Genomic DNA, 20082 nt, shown 5'->3' on the forward strand with positions numbered 1-20082 from the left:
TCCTTGTGCTCAGCAGCTACTTCAAAGTACCCTATTCTTTCATCTTAAGTGTATGTCTTTTACACCTGGCCCCAGGTGGCAGATCTTGAGGTTCAAGTCAAACACAAAATAGGTACTACAAGTCTGAAGTCTGGCCTCCCCTCTAAAGGCTTTTAAGTCCTTTCCAGCTCCACTACCCAAGACCTTTTTAAAAAGCAGAGGGGCACCCAAGGACATACAGCATGCAAAGTATTGCCATGTTCAACCTTCAAACCCAGAAGGAAATTCAACTAATGCGATATAGTTCTCTAGCACTTTTCAGAGTGTGCAATGCTCTGCAGCTCTTGCCTCATTTATCCTCCCAGCAAGCCTGGAAGGTAGGTTAGGCTGAAAGCACACACACCTTGCTCAAGGCCACCCACTGAGCTTCAAAGCCTAGAATAGCTTTGCTCAAACCAGATGCTCTTTCCATGGCAGAATGCAGGCTGGTGAGCTGATTTGAGGCTTTGTAGTTCATTCATCGATATTACATTGTCCTCATGGAAGGCCACAAAGAACCTCCCTGGATTTAAGGGAGCTGTTTCCCCACAGACTTACCGTATTTTTCTGTGTATTAGACGAGGTTTTTTGACTAAAAAATTGTGTAAAAAAACTGGGGTCATGCGTGCCGGCTTCATGAGGGAGCCCTCCCTTGTGTGAAGCGGCGACGCTTGCAAGGAGGCGATGCCATGGCAGTGCACAAGTTCCTGTCAGAGCACAAACTACTAGGACAGATAAAAAACGTGGCCAAGACAGCCAGTAAGGAGCAGCTGATCATAACGAGCTCTTTGAAACCAAGAGATTTAAGGGTACTGAGAGTCCAGAGCATGTAGCAGAGCAAGTGAAAAATGTCAAGATTGATGAGGAGAAGCCCAAGGAGACAAAGCCTGAGGAAGCTGTGGATGAGCCCCCCCCCCCCCAAATATACAAAGTCAGTACTGAAGAAGGGGGATAAAATCAACTTTCCCCAAAAGGGTGATGTCGTTCAATGTTGGTATGCAGGGAAGCTGCAAGATGGAGCAGTCTTCGATAGTAATATTCAGACAAGTTCAAAGAAAAAGAAAGCCTCAAAACCACTGAGCTTCACAGTCAGCATTGGAAAAGTGATACAAGGCTGGGACGAAGCTCTGCTGACCATGAGCAAAGGGAAGAATGCTCACCTGGAAATCGAACCAGAATGGGATTATGGGAAGAAAGGGCAGTTTATTTATTTTATTTTTAAAAAAACTGGGGTTGTCCAATACACAGGTAGTGGCATGGGGGGGGGGAGCAGCACACCCGCCAGCCAGCCAGTTGGCAGGAGTGCAACTCCCCCGATGCTGCAGCGAGCGGGAAACGATCTAGGGAGTGTTACCCTGCCCACAGCTGCGTGGGGTGGGGTGGGGTGGAGAAGCTGCGTGCTGCCAGGGAGTGCAACTTCCCCCAATGCCACTGTGTGCAGGAAACAATCTAGGCAGTTGCAGGGGGGTAGGAGCTCAACAGCTTTGGGCCATCTCCCCTCATTTAATTAAAACTTGAGTCCACAAAAATAGGGGGGGTCTTATACATGGGGACGACTTATAGAGGGAAAAGTACGGTACTCACCCATCTTATGGGTCTGGGTTATGCAATACTACATCCCACCAAACCATTTCTTGCTGTTCGCCTCGTCATTACTGTGCGTATAAAAAGTGTCCAGGGATGACCACAGGGCCTGAATTGAATACAAAGCCATGTGGATCAATTGCTTATGCAAACCGGTGATTTATTTTTCAAGTAAGTGGTATATAAATCTTGCTAAATATAATAGAATAAACCAGGAGCACACCAAATCCACACATCAACAAGCCTGCTAGCTGGGGGAGGGAAGAATTCTATAGGCCGTTCCTTAAGAAGCCTGCGAACCTCTTGACATAGAAAGCCAGGTGCTTGTGGAGACCTGATCAGGTGCTATTAAGGCCCACAAACCTCCTGTCTTCCATCAGTCTGGGCACTGCATAATGGGGGCAGGGGGAGGGGCTTGAGTGAGGTGGCTAAGGGCCATAGTTAAGTGACAAAGAATCTGGTTTAAATGCGAAAGGTTCCAGGTTCCATCCCCAGCATCTCCAGGTAAGGCTGGGAGAGACCAATGCTGGAAATCCTGGAGGCTGCTGCCAGTCCGCGTAGGCAACACAGAGCTAGACAGGTCTGACTCACTGCAAGGCAGATCATGTTCCATATCTCCAGGTTTCTGGCTTACGGTCAACCTGCTCACAGCCTGCCTGCTACTGACCTGCCAGCCTGTCTCATCCCCCACCTGCCTTTATGATCTCTTGCCTGACATCTGACAGGCACCTGCAGGGAGCTGTCTGCAGTGCAACCGGCTGCAGGGAAAGGCCCAGGTTTCTTGCCCATCTTTCTCCCTTCTTTTTCACATGCCTGCACCACCATCAAAATTCCAAGCTGCTTTCCAGTAACCCAAATTAACTTGAGTTTAGGTTTAACCTCTATGTTAATTAGGGAATGCTTGCTAAGCTCACTGAAGATAAAAAGGGGCTAAGAAAAATTCTCAGTATAAAATCCAAGGGAAAGCAAAACGAGGGAGGGAGGGAGGAAAGAAGGCTAAGTTAGGAGAAAAAGTAGCAATGAAGTCAGCTTCGTGATCAGAGAAAGACTGGGGAGGAACCATAGGTCAGTGAGTAGAGAGCAGGCATTTGGCCTGAAGGAGGGCTAAGGTTCAATCCAGGGCATCTCCAGTTATAAGAATCAGGTAGCAAGTGCCCAAGACCCTGAAAAGCAATCTTGGGTTTGCCTAGATCAGGCATCCCCAACCTGCGGCCCTTCAGATGTTTTGGCCTACAACTCCCATGATCCCTAGCTAACAGGACCAGTGGTCAGGGATGATGGGAATTGTAGTCCAAAACATCTGGAGGGCCGAAGGTTGGGGATGCCTAGCCTACATGGACAAATAGCCTGGCCTGTAATGCATTAGTTTCTTATCCACCTATGTACTCTGTTTCCTCCTCTCATAGATGTGGGTTGCTCTGTCCATCTCAAAGAGCTAGAAGATATTCTGCGCCTCTTCACTAAGGTCAGATCCACATCATTCTTTCAAAGGACATGGCTTCTCCCAAAGAATCCCAGGAACAGTAATATCCCCCTCATGAGCACCTTCAACAAACCACAGTTCCCCAAGTCCTTTGGGAGCAGCCATTGCCTTGACTGTATGGTGTAGATGAGCTCATGGTAGTTGTAGGAAGAAGGTGTATTTCCTGACACAGAACCAAGGACACTGAGTTGTGTCTAGGCAGCAAGGCTGGCCCACCCATGAGGCAAGGTAGGGAATTGCTTCGGGGGGCAGGATCCACAACAGCAGCAGATTCCAATGTAAATCTTTATCCCCCCCCCCCCCGGAACTGATGTAGATCTTCACTCACCTGTTCTTCCGTGGCATTTTGTGGTGCTGACGCTGCTAGGCTGCCATGCACTTTTATCAAGTTACAGCACATGCAATTTTTCTGAGAGTCACTGAATACTGCATTCAACAGTGTTGCGACAATAGCCTGCAAACTGACATGTGCAGGGCTTTCAGGGTGTTTCTCGTGGCTATATATATATATAATATCCCACCTTTCCTTTCCTCCAAGGAACCCAAGGTCACTCAGTGAACTTTATGTATGAGTCAGGATTTGAACCCTGGTGTGCCAGGTCCTAGTCCCAACATGCTAACCAAAGAGGCCCCAATGATCCTAACATGTTTTCAGCCAGCCTGGGGCTGTGAAAATGACTTACCTGTGGATAATTATTTCCCCCACAGCCAGTCTGTTTATTAGACCTTTATAACTCAAAAGATAGATCTTTAATCTCTCTTTCTTTCTTAAGCAGGACTGTGACTCTGACCTGGAGAAGGTGGGTGGGAGGTGAGAAAGAGAGAAACTGCTGTGTTTTTATTTAAACAGAAGAATCTACACGTTAAAGCGCCTAATAGGTTTCAGGCTAGCCAAAGCAGGAAACCAAAGACTGTGTGGGGGCCAAGTGAATGCTTATAGCAAGTTCCAGGAAGTGTTACTTAGTAATCTGGCTAAGCCCTCACAAACACAACTTGTGTAGGCAGAGTTGAGAAAACAGCCACGCGGCACAAGCAGTCAGGCTAGGGAGAGAGCAGGGAACCAAGTGAATGAGAATCTAGCAAATGCAGATGAAAAGCTGATGATCCTGGGTCCCACAGATACCAGCAAGATGATGATATTCAGGGAAGGCTCCTCCCAGTAAAATGGTGTTGTGGAGATGACAGGAATGCCTAAGCTCCTGCACTAACACCTGCCCTTTAAAAGCCACATGCAGCACCTTTATCCGGCACGGCTTGTTGCACATAGCCAAACATAGCAGTAAACACGAAGGCTAGAAACACACTTTAAAAAACTATTTTAAAAACTGAATCTCAGGGATTAGCTAGCAAGGCACCAGAAAACTAGGGTCCATTCACAGGTAGTTACCATAATCAGAGCACAATGAGATTTCTGTGTGCCAAAATATGCAAAAAAACAAAACAAAACTGTGCAATGCAGCATTTATTTTGCAGAGCACATTTGCTTCCAAGATCTAGATTTCAAATACTTTTTTTTAAAAAAACCACAAATGAGAATAAGGAACACTAGCATAGGTAGGGGGTGGGGTGGGGGTGGGGTCACACTAGGTGGCCACTTACCGTGGGGGCAGCACTTACCGCAGTGCCTGCAGCTCGCCTGGGAGTGACACCGTGGCTTGGGCACCTGCAGACACCATGTTGCCCAAAAAGGCAGTGTGGGGCTTGTGTCCATTCGCTGCCTCCCCCTCAGCCACCCTGCAGTGCCCCATGCTCCAGCTCGCCCTGCCCCCAAGCCCTGATAAGGAAGGAGAAGAGGATATGAAAACAGGGGGCAGGCCATTGGAGCAGATAGTAAGGCATGCAGGCAGTTCAGGAGCTGTACCCATATCCTCCAGTCTGTGACCAGCAGAACGTTAGTCTGGTCTTGCCTTTTCACTGCACAAGGAGAGGGGTCTGGCTCAATTAACCGAGTTCAGTTTCCTCCATTTGCAAGATACAGAATAAGGCAGGGGGAAGTGGGAGGAAAACAGTCTTTTATTTTTTAGTTGGAAAATCTCCACCTCTGCAAGAAAGTTTGGCTCTAAAGGAGGCATACTTTTTTTTGGGTATCTTTGTTGGATGCCGCCCATAGTGGCTGGGGCAACCCAGTCCAGTTAGATTAGTAGTATACTATTATTATAAAGTGCAGGTTTGATCTATAAAGCCTTAAACGGTTCAAGGCCGCAATACCTCAAGGACTGCCTCTCTCCATATAATCGCAGGACTGGACCCTTTGACCATCACCTGAGGCCCTTATTTGTGTGTCCCCTCCACAAGAGGTCCGGAGGGTGGCAACACGAGAACTGGCCTTTTCTGCAGTGGCTCCCTGCTTGTGGAATGCTCTCCCCAGGGAGCTCACCTGGTGCCTTCATTACATATCTTTAGGTACAAGGCGAAAGCATTCAAGCAGGCCTTTGACTGATTAAACAATCTATGGCCTTTAGAACTGTGTGTGTGTGTAGTGGGTATTACGTTACACATTTTTGTGTTTCTATACTGTAAACTGCCCTGTGATCCTCTGATGAAGGATAGTATATACATTTAATAAATAACTACTACTGGTCACACGTATTTCTGGGCAACTTAATCTGCAGCACAAGCCCCTTCCTGCTTTTTCCTTAGCTCATGCAGACACTAATGCCAACAGAGTTGGGAGATCAGTTATTTAAATCTTAGCATTCACTTTCTGCACAGCATCCTTGATGCATCTTCAAAGTTCAAAAACCAAGTTGTTTCATATTGCCCAATGTTAAGGCTGACCAGATGCCTAAGGGCACTTCCAGATACATGTTTTGCAGAAGACTGCAGCAGCCTGCCACCATTGGACCAGATGGGACTAGTAGGATCACACAGCTACTATACTAGTAGCAACTCCTTGTGCTCCCCCCTCCCTTAGATCCTTTGTGGTTTGCTTCTCTCATTGCTGCTAGGATCAATGCCTGGGAGTGCATTACCTTATTTTTTCCCTGTTTCAGTTGCTTCAGAGCAAAAAAAAATTGCAGACTGAGCAGCTCAGCTTTTGCAAAGCATGTCTGAACCTTACGACGATGGTAAGGAAATCAGTGGCAATAAAAACGTTCTGCAGCCCTTTAGAAGAAACAATCAAAAACTAGAATTCACTCTGGGATAGTAGAAAAGATTTGGAAGTGGTAGGGAAACGGTGTCAGCCCCATTATTAGTTGACTGCTGCCTAAAGAGGTAAATGTTGGCTGGTCTGCAAGAGCAAGCCCATAGCTGCCTATATGCTGCAGACGTATGCCTCCTCCAACCTCAGTGGATATTTAGCATTCAGCCCAACCTCAAAGCAGTTGAAATATTAACTTTGTGCCATAGGCCAGATGCGCATTGCCTGAGGGTGGTGAGCACAGAACTCTTTCTAAATGGCTGAGTAAATCAATGCCCCATTCTTGCTGGTATTCTGTACCTCCCACACCCGTGTAGATATACTCTTAATCTGTATGCACCGACTATCTTGTGTGTCAGCAAGATCTAACTTTCCGTATCATATGAGAATGCCCTATATGCATTCAACACAAAAAGAAATTCCAAATTCTGCACTGAAATAAATCCCAGAGTATGAGTTAAGAGTGAACCAACTCTGCAGGTATCTTGTGTTATGCACCACTTTCCAGTTTCATATAATGGAAACATCTGTAATTTTTAGTAAGGAACTGGGCATTGAATGGCGTGAAGGAGACAGGAGTGGGCTGTAAGGGTCCAGTAACAAGCCTGAATCAGGGCTTTGCCTAAAGCATGGGTGAGGAACTGGTGACCCTCCAGATGTTAAAGCATAAATCTGTAACGTATGCTTTAATTGAGATTCCTGCTTTGCAAGGGGTTGGACCAGATGATCCTCAGGGTCTCTTCAAATTCTACAGTTTTATAAACCTGTGACTACCAACTTCCATCAGCTCCATCAATGCTCAGGAATGATGGTTTCTGTAGTCCAGCATCAATCATTTGGAAGCCTAGGTTACCCCCCTTTGACCTATGGGTACCTACAGAGTTCCTGAGATGAGATTTGAACTGTTAGTCTTCCAATAAAGTTCACACACACACCCCTTTGATTAAGAATAATATTTATCTCAGGGAATATCAAACAGTAACAAAATCCATATAAACATGGGGAGAAAGTCCAACAGAGGAATCAAAACGGCTTCCCTGTCAAATAAACAAATCCTGCCATCAATTTCCAATTATCAGGTGGTTCTCAGATCACCTATAAGTATATATGAAATATATTCATACCTTAGTTTATAAAATATTCCTTGTCTTAATTCCCTTCTGAAGCCTTTAGACTTTTGCATTTGTTCTTATAGTAATACAATATCCCACACTTGTGTGTATCATCGCTCAACTGCAGACCCCTCTTCTGTTTTTCATGTCCAGGTTATAAATGGCCTAGCAATCTTCAAGAGGAAAATTGTTAGCTCCTTATCCGTTACTTCTGCCAAATCATTTTGAAAGACTGCTAATATAAATGTAGGACTCACCTAAAAACATTTGACCAGAATGACTGGAGCCTTGTACACTGCCACCACATGTGGAAGGATATTCCAACCTCTGCAACTCCAACTGAGATGATTATATATTCTACTGAAAGTGTAATACCATCTCAGTGAAACTTTAAATGTGTTCTCCCTGATCCTTGATGACACAGATAGAAATGGCTCCCCCCCCCCCCAGAAAAAGTTCATGCTTTTAACCTACACTCTACACTCTCCAAGGCTGTAGAGGATGAACAAGTAACTGTACAGGCCTCTTCCCTCGCCCTTCATTTGCTGAATACTGCAAGTCCTTGTCCAGCCTTCATTAAAGCTCTCCTCCACATTCAACACTAGAATTAGGATGCTGATCCCACACCAGATACTATAGCGATGCAAAATACAAAAACAAGACACCCCCTCACAGCCCTATCTATGTGGAATTGATTCCATGTCCTCCTTTGACCCAAACCCACAGGAAATGCTAGACTGCTAAGGATCTTTGATTAAAATTGTGGATGTACCACTCGTTGACTTTGGGAGTCTCCAATTCAATTTCAGGAACGAATGAAGCACAGAGGAGCTCCATCTTGTCAATTTCCTTTAGCTCTTTATAACACATAAGCGCCATTTTTGTGTGGTTCTTAATGTGGCTGTAAAAACAAAGAGAAACCCATCAGGGCTGAGATTCAGACAGGTACTGTAGCTAGAAATTTGGATGACAGATTTTATTTACAATTTTTGGGGAAAAGATGTGAATTTAGCAACACTGAAATGTAGATGGAATATGCGTCTATTGGTCCTCAAAGTGACCACTGGATACAAGAGACACCATCTTCCCTAGCAGCAATAACTTCCAATGCTATAGGCCTCTGCCATTCAAGAGCATTGATGCACTAAAGTGAGAAACAAGATCCAGTGAGCAGCCACAGTATTTCTATGCAGGCAAAGTACAACAGAATGGGGGATCCGTGCAGTTTGGGCATGGATGTGTCTGGTGTCCCACAGCATGCTTCACATGATACCTCCACAATTGACTGTGGGAGTTGTACAGGAATATGGGCTAGGTGGGGCAACAAACGTAATTTTTTACCTTTGTACACTGGTAGGCTAGTTTTTACACTTGCACAGCCCTCCCCCGCCCCAAATCCAGAAAAGCAAGAGGCTCAATCAGTGTTCAAAACACACTGCAGCCAAGCAAAAACATTCAGGTGCAAAGCAATGTCAGTGAGGAGTATAGCCTGGAGACAGAGAGGTCTGAAAGGCCATGTTTGGCTCTTGAGCTTGAGGTTCCCCTGATCTAGTCCGATAGAGCTAACCATCCCCAACACAGGCTGAAGAAAGGAAGACTCTCTGTAGGAGTCAGGCCCTCTACAGAACAGGGTGTTATGGTGGGACCAAGCCTCAGTGAGTATTTCTAACCTCTGAGGAAGGTGTCTTCATTTAAACTGCAATGTTTCATGAACAAGACGTTTGTGTATACAAATAAGGTTCATTTTGTGTGAAGGCCAAGACTTGCCTGTTATTACTTAAATAAAGCCCAGGTGTTTTTCAGATACATTGCAAGGAAGCTAGGAAATATAAATGATATACCTTCATTCTCTTTGTCCTTTCTTGCAGAGACAAAAACCCCAACAGCCCTATTATAGACATTAAAACTTCGAACACTTGTCCTCAAGCCATTATTTTAGGATCCAATTTAATGCACAAATGATTGCCGTTAAGACAAGTCACTATCACGCTCCATCTGCAATTCAGTGTGGTAACAGTACCAGTGGCTACTACTACCCATGGGAATGTGATTTGTAGGAGTGTGACTTGAACCTTGGAGTCGTTGATCAGAGTACAGAACTCAATCCATTCTCGACCACAGCGGTTATGGTATATCCAGCCTATCCAAATATAGTACACACAAAAACGTTAATCAGAGCAACTTAATGTGCAACTGTGGTTGTGAGGGTAAAACTGATAAAAAATTGTAAAAGCACCTACCACTTCAAAGTAAGTGCCATGGAAATTATTAATACAAGCCTTCTCCTGAGGCAGATCATATTGTGCAAAAGGAAACAGACCACATCAGAGGACCGTTGATAAGCAAATGCTGGGGCCCAGGCTCTTACGTTTGTGGGCAGACAAAGGGCCCCCTAACCTGGCTGAAGCTTGTAAAGCACTGGAATGAGAAAGTTAAACAAGAGTTAGAGTATAAAGTCTCATTTATCAGTTCTGCAATCACTCAATAAATGCACACAAGACACAACTATGCAAACAAGTTTAATGCACTTTGAATACACAGGAGGGAAACAAAGCTTTGTGATCACAAAAATATTACAAAAAGTAGTTTTGCGCAGGTGAACACACACCGGCACTGTGATAATGTAAGAATATACATTAGAAACTAATATAAAATATTTTTAAAACCTCTGCTAGTTTAGGTTCCCATTGGTTTTTTGGTAGAAAAAAAGGCATACTACAAAGTACTGAGAATTTCACTGCAGGAATGGCAAGCCATTTTCAGACAGCTTCTGCAATGTCCTTAAGATTTTTGTTGAGAAACACACACGCGCACACACACACACACACACACACGCCACATAGATGAACTACAAAAAGGTTCATCTCAGCTGAAGCTGGTAAAAGTAGCCTCAGCAGTCAGAATTAAAAGTTGAGCAGGTCTAAGGATTAGGTCCTCCAAAAGCAAAACCACTCATTTTGTTTTCTAGCACTACAGCCATCCAAATTATAAAACTACAGTAACAACAAGAGCACTATCATGTTTTAAAAAAATAAAAAATCCACCCTGCTTTAACAGTGAACTCTGGTTCCTACCGATATAAAACAGTCTCAAGAAAGGAAGGCAAAGGCAAACCTGGAGTGTAACATTACCTTAATTTATTCCTTTAAGTCTCATTAGCAGCAGCGACAATCTGATCTGCTAGAACTGAACACCAATGCTATGCTCCTGAGCCCTCCCACCCAAGATCCAGCACACGGAATGGCCCTAAGAATGGGGGCTGGGCCACAAAGCCCGTGGCTTTTAGGAGCTTTCTTCCACAATGGCAGTTTGATCCTGCTAAATTGTGAACTGCAACTCCAGAAAAGCCAGGCCCCAGACTGTGTAATTCATCAGCAATCAGAGCACAGAATCTTTTGAATTAACTCACTGGTTTTATCACTTTAATAGGTTTCGCTTTCCCTAAGGTAGGTGAAGTCTTTATACAGAATTGAGATTCTGTTCAGTGTTGAAAGGGAAACTAGCGAAAGGGATACTCGGCTTAAACCTGAGCCAACAGATCCTTTGAAGACAATTGCACACTCCTGTGTTTCCCCAGAATATTAACCAGGGCTGGCAGTGGCTATCCTCCCTTATTGAAGGGCTTACACTAACATGCACTATTGTCAACAAGGCTCAAACCATTCTCCCCCTCTTTTTCCATTATGTAGAGGAGCAGTGATGAATGCAGACCTTTGCCATCAGGGCCCAGGAAAGAAAACAGCATCCATGTTGATTTCGACCCAAACTAGGAAACAAGCAAAGGGAAATGTGTGCAGGAGGGCGAGGAGAGTAGTAAGAGAAGTGTTTGCAAAACCAGAACCATCAGCTGGTAAGCAGATGCTGGTCTGTGCTTTTAAACAAATCTGTTTTCTGAAATTAAAGTGTATTTGATTGAGCCCTTTAAACATTTACTTCACACGCTGGCATTCATTACGCTATTCTGCTATCAGGCTTCCACATTTCAACAGTGAATCATAAAAGTAGGTAGATGGAAAGGGTATTTCAGAATACTTCTCCAACCTCCTTATTAGCTGGCTGGCAGAAAGTAGAAAAGGCATACCTTTATGACAGCCTTGGAATGATACTGTAAAGCTAATGTACCACTTATTATGACTTTATGGTCTGTAAGCAATCTGAGGAAAAAATAATTGTGTATGAAATGAAGAAGCTGAAAAGTGCATAATGCCCATGGGTTAATTGTCTGAGAGGCAGGTCAGCCTAGGGATCCTTTTGAAACCCTCATCAGCTACAGGCTCATTTTCTGTTTGACATTTTGGATGCTCAGCAAAGGAGGATTCAAAAGAGACGGAAGAACTAAAGGTAGGAAAAGCTACAGTAACATAGGGCTGCCAGAATATGAAGGTATTCTTTCTGTTCCTATAAATTACAGTGATGGTAGTGGTGGAGAGAAACATTAAACATTAACACATTTTTGCCCCAAGCCATTAAAAACACTTCTGCAAATACATTTGCTTTCTGACCCTTACTTCCCTTGCTTTTATGTGTAAAGGGCTTTTCTTTAAAACAGTTCATGATTTTCTCCCTGCTGCTAGAAAAACACAAGTGTGATGAGATGGAGCAATCCCTACAGCAGCAACGAACTCCACCAGCATGCATGCAGATGTGAAACCCATGCTTTCATCTGCCATAGAAGTGCCTGACACTTCAGATCTGCAAAGCTAAGTGGATGATCATGGTGCAGTGCAAAACATGCTGAAGAAGCTTGCAGTGTGCATGTAGAGCATCTCTGTCCAACCAACCATCTGGCTTAGTGGCAAAGTTCAGATTTACACACCAGAAAAACAAAATCCTGAGCTATTATATCTAATGGTGCATACAGAAGTACAGGAGCAAGCTTCTTTTGTCCCTATGGGGTAAGCTCAGTAACCCTCATTCTTTACTCTCTCTCTCACACACTCTCTTTGCAGTGAGCACTAGTTTCTAGGCCACCCTCACCCTTCTCTGCTGAGCTGCCTGTCTTTCTTGTTATCTTTAAAGTGCTGCTGGTAGGACCTTGCATTTAAACAATCATACAGTGCCTGACTTATTGATGATTAAAGAGCCATCATTTATTCTGAAGCTGAAAATTATTACAGGCAGAGGTTGTTTCATGGTGTCACAAATGTCCAGCCAGTTAGCACTTTGAGCAGCCCGTTCAGCTTCAAATTGACATGTGTAATATGGTTTAATGCAAATGAGCAGTGTGCAGGAATGAGCTGGGAGCAACAATCCACAGGTGGTGTGTCATCTAAACTTAAACGCATGGCTTGGTTCCCCCAAACAAACCAGGAGCATGGGTTTGGACGACATGACAAGTCAAGTCTTGTAGTTTGTTGCTCCCAGTATGATGCAGCCAAGAGCGAGGGAGGAGCAAAGCAGGGACTTTTGAGCAGTGTGCACCAGCATGCTGCTCATTCACATTAAACCACAGTTAAATATTAACTATGGTTTAACCTTACATGCAAACACAGCCGATGAGTGTGCTTTGAAGAGGGGAGTGGATTCTGTTTTTATAACTTCCCTTGCTACCAATGTCAGTGCCATGGGGGAGAGGAAACCCACAGAAGTGGGGATGGATTTTTTTTGTTTTGCTAAAACTATATTCTTATAGCTTGCAGTGTTCTCATGTGAAATTCTACAGCCCTTCTATATTTTGCTCACTTACTTACTGACTGCTTCATATTTAGACAGTAAACCCTCTGGAATGGCTCTTTTGTTGCCATTTGGTCTGATGGCTAGGTTAGCACTGTCCTGGCACATGGCTGGTGCAACAGCTGCACTGAAAGTTAATAATTGTCACAGCAACCGAGGAATGGTGTTTACAGCTCCAGGTGCTGAAGGGATTAAGCAGCAGGTGCAAACCAACTGAAGAACAGCCAAAGCTCCAGTTTCCTGTTAGCCACTTTAGTAACTAGCAAGTGGAGAACAAGAGTGCAAAGTAAACTCTTCCTGCCTTGTCTTAGGGTGGGAAGAATGGTCAGCATAAGTGACCACAGTGAAAAGTTAGCAATACACAGTAAACGGAGAGACCGAGCTCCATTCCATTAAGTCCTCTGGGAAGCCAACAATAATAGTTTCTAGCAGTTACTGCCATAAACTGTTACTGATTAAACACCAAGACACTTTACCTTTGATTTGCCAAGGTAGTAATTTGTGGGTACTTTCAGGCAGATATGAAATCTGAATACTCTGCAAACCCTACAAGACAGTCATTTTAAATACACTTTGGACCAGTTCTTTCTCTCTAAAGGAATGCTCATGCAGAACAAAACGTTTAAAAGGTTATGGAAAAATGTAACATCAGTGTGGACTTTGCAGCAAACTATCAAAAGCCACAGAAGACTGTAGTCTAGTCTCCAGCTCACAGATCCTTCCTGAAAAACCCACAAGATTTTTTTTTCATTTCCAGATTAACATTTCATAGGATTTCTGGCTTTCCCTCCATGGATTCTTTCATTTCTCAGATAGGAAACTCCTCAGCTCTACTGCATCCAGAGGGTAAACTATAGAGAGTAACAAATGAGACAGTATAGCTGTGTAAAGCCTCACTACATTAATTAAACTACTATGGAACACAAGGCTTCCAAGATAAACTGTAGAAAAGCCAGACAGTTTAGACTCTAGAAATGACTTCTAAAGCCTCACATAATTGAATTCTCCTTCATCCAATAACATTTCTATGTACATAGGAAATTAACGTCAGGCAGAAGGTTTCTACTCTCCTCCCTGACATGCCAGTTTTCTATGTGCAAGGATTTTTTCTCTTGCACAGAGGAGCATTCTGTCATATGAGACTCCATTGCAGTCCTAAGAACAGCAGTCAAGAAACAGCTTTATCATCCCAGCTGCTGTTTGTGAAAGCTAGGCCTAATAAGGATGGCTTTTGTGGGGAAAATATGCTAGGTATCTGACAGTAACATTTGAGTGACAGCACACCATTTGAATGCCAAAAGATTTTCCTCATAAGCAGGGACCCCTTACAAGATTTCACTACAACCTTCTATGGCTTGGCCTATTTCAACCTTGCAGTGTTTTATGCTTAGTCAATTTGGCAATAGCGGTTAGTCAATTTTGCTTACATTAGCACATTTGAATTGTGCTCACGACAGCACAACAGCTTCCAAAATACTACAAACTAAGTGAGTGACTCCCAAAGCTTTTTTGCCTTGTATGCCCTAAACATCAGACCACACTAGTATACCATGTGATCCTAAGTCACTTAATGTGAAAGGTGAGGCGTCTAGGATTCTGACTGGGAGCCTGTGGGCAATATTAAATAGTTTATTGTGAGCTACTTTATGTCACCAGCACATATCTATCTAAACTTGCTCGAGGTCCAGTTCCCTAGCCATCAGCCCATGGGTGTACACAAATTCTGGTGTACATCAGTATACAACAATTCTGAGCAATTTCTGAAGAATTTCTAAAATTTCTAAAGAACCTAAGTATACACAACAAGAGAACATGGTATTTTGAACAGTTGCCTAGTTGAAGTGGACTTTCATTCTCTTGGGAAGGGAAGGGAAGCGAACCAACATGTTTCCTTCTACAAACTTTGTAACAGAAACTTTCAGAAGATAGTTTTAGGTTGTAGATTTCTGCTTTAGCAGTGCCAGATTTCATTTTTGGTGGTGAGCTATGGAGCTACTACCACTTTCCTCTCCTAGGAAGTTAGTCAAACTGCCTATAAACACAAAGTCAAAGTCTGCACAAAATGGTGTTAGAAATACAGTGTAGCTGTCTCAAAATCAGGCCATAACTCTGAAAATTAATGCCTGTGTATACAGCAGTACATCAAGCTGAATTTTCAAAACATTCTGAAATGGCCTGACTCAATATGCATTAAAATTAACAGATATGCCTTCCCAAAATATGTGAATGGAAAGTGAAAACATGATTTCAGCAGAAATAAATGTTCTTTGGGAAACTTTGTTTTTAAAGGCAAGTTAGAAACAAGGCAACAGGTTTTCAGGCATCTCTTTAACTCATGTACCCTTTTCTATTTCTCTGCAGTATGAGTCAGGAAAATTGGTAGGAAACTTCAGGAAGGATACAGTATCAGAATTGTTAACCCAGAAGATCTGGCTGTACCAAGTTAGAAAATAAACACCCAAAGCCCTCCGCTCATTGTACAGCCCAATGAGAAATACCTATGAAACCCAGTTCTCCATGTACTTGTCCCTTTTACAGGTGACCATGAAACAAGGAAGTTTTGCTTATCTTTGAAGAGTATCAATTATCATTTTGGCCTATCACCCTAGGACACACTAAGATAGGTGTTTAATCCTACAATCCAGTAAATACTTACCTGGTAGGAAGCCCCACTGAACACCATTAAGTTTCATTCTGAAGAAAAACACTTAGGCTTGGGTTTCACAGAACTTTTTAAAGCAACCTTTTCCTAAATATAACCCAAGCTGTATCTCTTCCCTAGGGCAAACTCCTGACTTAAATAGGATGTTTATAGGCCTCAGAATTCAGAATCTAAAATGACAGCTTAAGTACAGCCCCCTCTGTAACATCATGGCAGTTTAGCCAGTGGGACCATGATTCCCCTGCCAAATCAGTCCCTAGTGTGGCATCAAAACTGATCAGTGTTTCCTCAGTTTGATTGTGTGTACATAAAGTATAAACAAAATGGCCTTTCTGGAGCAATTAAAAAAAAAAATCACACTGAAGGAATAATTCTGGCCAGGAGAAGCATGGCTAATTAAAGAATTTGAGAGTTACAAAAAATACTTCTAATGGATTGTGTGTTTACGCCTGAAAATTGTGTGATTAAGCCAAGGCAGATGAGGCACATAAACCCTGAGCTGGGGGTTGCAGGGACCTCTGGAGCCAGTTAAAGTAGGGAAAGGAATTCTTACAACTACTATTAATAGTTAAATACTTCTCTCTCCTTGCCTCACTCTCGCACTCATTCATATGCAGGTTATTCAGAGTTCTTCCATGACGGAAGAGAATGCCAGGTACTGGAAGAATTGAATTCTGGCTGGACTGCTGTTGAGTAACCCCTCCATTGTTTGCAGTGGATATGCAGCAGCATCTCTTATTTGCAGGAAGAGCTTTTACTGCACTAAATTATCCCATGAGTCACTGGGCAGCATACAGCAACTTGTTGCTTGTGGGTGTCAGCTGACTTTAATGCAGTGGGTTGTCAAATACAGCATCAGGCAAGATGGAGACTTTCAGTTTCTTTTCAGGCCAACTATACTCCTTTGGAAGTTTGAACTAAAAAAGCAAAGAAGTTATTAGTTAATATAACTTACTATGATGTATGATACACAAAGCAAACAAAATAATACCATTAGACCCAATAGAAGCAAAAGTTTCCAGCTATTAGGTAAATAAGGAAATCTTTTTCCAAAGTGTTCATTTGGGAGAGACGACTGTTATTTTATCATTATTTATTAAAAATGTATGCCACCCTTCATCCAAAGATCACAGGTCAGTTTACATAGATTACATAGCCAAGTATTTTTTTCCTATTTCTACCACTCACTTGTGCATTACTGTCTTACTTTGCTTTCTCTTAATTCACCAGGGCCTTTTTGGCACCTGCTTAAGAAGGACTGAGTCAGTGAATTCAGAGGTTTTCTAGCCCAGCGTATCATGCATGGACTTCAGGGTACAGCAGCACGCATGGAGTTCAATACATTGAAAATACAGTGATAAAACAGTTTTAAAATAGGTTTGATATACAGCAAACACAAATGAAACCCCACAATAAGGTAGTTGAGGAAGAAGCTGGCGAGACTGGCAAATAAAGGATCATGCAAGGGTCGTGGGGAAGTGAAGTCCCAATATGCCTCTCAAGGTTAACATCAATCCCACATGAACGTAACAAAAACAGTAGCAAAACTAGAAAACTAGCAGAAATATAGGGACTTATGAGCTCCTGGTTATTTGGGAACAAATTCATTCCGCTGAGGCTGACTTTGAAAAATAGAGGGGCAGAATTCAGGGACACATAGAGGAGCCTTACTCCATGCCAACAGTTCATTTGCTATTATGGAGAATGAGGGTCTTAGCTGAGGAATTGGGAGGGGGGAATTCCATAGAACTGTCCTATTTCTTGGGTGCTTAATAACTTACAGGAATTGCTTGGGGAAGGGTCTAGTAAGAGGCAATCACAAAGTTGGGGGTGGTGTCTGCCTGGTGGGAAGACTGTAGACTGGATAGACTTGCTGGATGGACTGTTAGATGGAGGAGTCAATGACCATTGTGCACACTGGCTGAGGAGTGGTTAAGTTGCATGGGCTTTTTTTCTGCCAGAACTCAGTTCCAGCAGCTCTCAGGCGGGCGCCATTGCCATTCGAAGAGAACGAGGGAGGTGTTCATGCTGAGTTCTGGCACCTCTTTTTTCTAGAAAAATAGCTGAGTAGAACATTCAGTCAAAGCCCTCCAAGGTAGTATTTTCAGAAATGCTCTCTCTTCCACATACAGGACCAGGTAGACTGATGGAACTGCAGGGCCCTAGTTCTTGGATGTGATAGTGGTATGAAGAGGAAGCGTATAGATTAAGGACATTTCTATCACACTATTGAGCAAAGCATTTTAGAGCAGTCATTTGCTAGACATTAGGGTCTCTTCTGGGACAAGCTGAGCCTGTACAAAAGAGGCACCCTCCACTTCAACTGAAGTAACCAAACTGCTGGTGCTGAACATGAAAGAAGTCACAGAGCAGCTTTTAGACCTAACTTCTCAGGGTAAGCAAACAGGAGTTGAGGATCATCAAGTTCGGGATGATTTAACACTTAAGGATGATGATGTAAATGTTTTTCAGGTAAAGTGAAGGACAGAGTACAACTCTAAAATGAGTGTACAGAGAAAAATGGTAGCTAGCAAAAACCCAAAGAGTGACTGAAGATATTGAACTAGAAAATGTCATTTGAAGAGAGATAGAATGTATAGGTGTTTATATGTTAACATTAAAGAAATCTCTTAACCATGATGGGAGAGTTTAAGAGCTTGGCAGCTAAACAAAACAGGTATCCTGGGCATATCAGAAACCTACTGTAAACAGAGAAAACCAGTAGATCATGCTTACAGAAAATCAAGAGAAAGCTCACATTAGGGCTCTCCTTCACTGAGGGAAGATCATTCAGTGGTAAACTTATTTTAAAACTCCTCCAATAATTTCGTCACATGAAAAAATGGTTAAAAAGTAATTTAGAACTATCATTTATTCACTAAAAACTTGGATGATCTTGAGATAAATAAAAATTAGGGAGGCAGTAAACTTGGTGTAATAATGAAAGACAACTTCATTCACATTTACTGGGTTAAGTACTAGATGCAAGATGAAACAGTCTTTTAACTTCATTCTAGTTTTTGTTGCTGTAAAAAAAACACACCCCCATTTTTGATGTTGATTGTTCCTCAAAATGTCTCTCAAATCCATTTTTAGTCCATGTAAGAAGTGTGCCAAGGCTTCCTGCGTGGTTTTAAGATTCTAGGTAACTGTGCAGTCCCCGAGCCAGCTGTCTTTCTGGCCCTGACCAAGAGGCAGTTGCCAACTCCTCATATGATGAACCAAACTTCTCATTGACCTAAGACTTTGGGGAATGGAGAGGGTTCCCCACTGCCAACCCTGAAGACTGTTATGAAGCACCCCTAAAAATAAATATGAAGCATGCCTAAAAATAATTTTTCTATAGTAGCTTGCACCTTAAAAGGAAGTTTCAGTTTTGGCCAGGGGAGGCCCCAAGACATACTCCATTTCAGAAAACCAGGTGTGCACGTTCCAAGTTGGTTGTGTTATCTCCTTTGACTGTAAATTTCTGCCACCCTCCCCTTATCCTTTGTCAATTTAAAAATAAACTACTATTGTAACTTTCATTACAACACAGCCTTCTAATTCTGAGACTACAAAACTTCAGCAGTAAGAATTAAACAACAGGGCAGTTTTGGCAGTAGAAGTAGGAAAGGCTGTTCTACAAGCAGACAAACCTTGACTGGAGTCAACAGGTACTGTGAGAATTAGGATTATTTGCTTTTCATGGCAATGAATGAATGTTAGGGAGGATTACCTTATGATATGCACATGAAAAACCATTAGCAGCCCCACAGGAGTCATATAAATGCTCTTACCACAATGTAAGGCTGTCAAGTAAGCAGTAAAAAACTACAGAAGGTGTCATTACGGACAGTCTATGTCTACATTCAGTAGACTATAAGGGATAGGAATTCCGTCGGAATTTTGCCAAGACATCAACAACTGCCAGGGGAGTGACTAGCATAGATGTCCTAAAATAGAACATTCAATCTTTACCATCCCCAGTGCTCCGACCACATAATCTTGGGGTGGCCACATGAAGGACTTTCAAGGACTGGGTGATAACAGCAAAGAAAACATGAGCCCTGGATTTATAGCCAAGAAACCAGGCCATCAAACCATCAACCAAGCAAATCAACCCCCTGAATACAGAAAGAGTCCCTTTGGATATTAGAGTTAAGAAACTTACTTCCTCTGAAGAATTCAGATCTTCTAGGTCTTCCAGCATTCTTTCCACAAACTCTTCAGTCAGCAGGATCTGCAAAAGGGAGAAACAGTAGTTTTATTCTTTTACGCTCCAAGCTTCACCTAATTGCCAAGCAACAGACTCTTTCTTAGTGCACAGAGAAGAATCTGTACTGTTGTTCATACAGAAATTCACAAAGCCCTTGGAGGTCGGTTTGTTTCCTCCCCTAGTACCTACAAAATGCTGCAATTATTAGGG

At 42.9% G+C, this 20082-nt stretch overlaps 1 protein-coding gene and 1 pseudogene across 3 annotated transcripts in view; one reads left to right on the plus strand and one right to left on the minus strand.

The window, feature by feature from the left end:
- Positions 1–707: 707 nt before the first annotated feature.
- Positions 708–16345, plus strand: LOC307217456 (peptidyl-prolyl cis-trans isomerase FKBP3-like; annotated as a pseudogene). The gene is made up of 6 exons: positions 708–1266; positions 3009–3067; positions 3862–3885; positions 6079–6153; positions 15374–15454; positions 16292–16345. The product of its transcript is annotated as a peptidyl-prolyl cis-trans isomerase FKBP3-like (transcript).
- SUFU (SUFU negative regulator of hedgehog signaling) overlaps positions 9846–20082 on the minus strand; it is a 72185-nt gene continuing 61948 nt past the window's right edge. For both annotated transcript variants that reach the window (XM_079978481.1, XM_079978480.1), the window contains exons 11-12: positions 19828–19896; positions 9846–16591 (exon numbers count right to left, since the gene is read on the minus strand). In XM_079978481.1, coding sequence (XP_079834607.1) covers positions 16502–16591; positions 19828–19896 — 159 coding nt within the window. In that variant the 3' untranslated portion in view covers positions 9846–16501. The remainder of the gene's footprint in view (positions 16592–19827; positions 19897–20082) is intronic.

This window comes from Podarcis cretensis (assembly GCF_951804945.1).
Source record: "Podarcis cretensis genome assembly, chromosome: 5".
Classification (NCBI taxonomy): domain Eukaryota; kingdom Metazoa; phylum Chordata; class Lepidosauria; order Squamata; family Lacertidae; genus Podarcis; species Podarcis cretensis.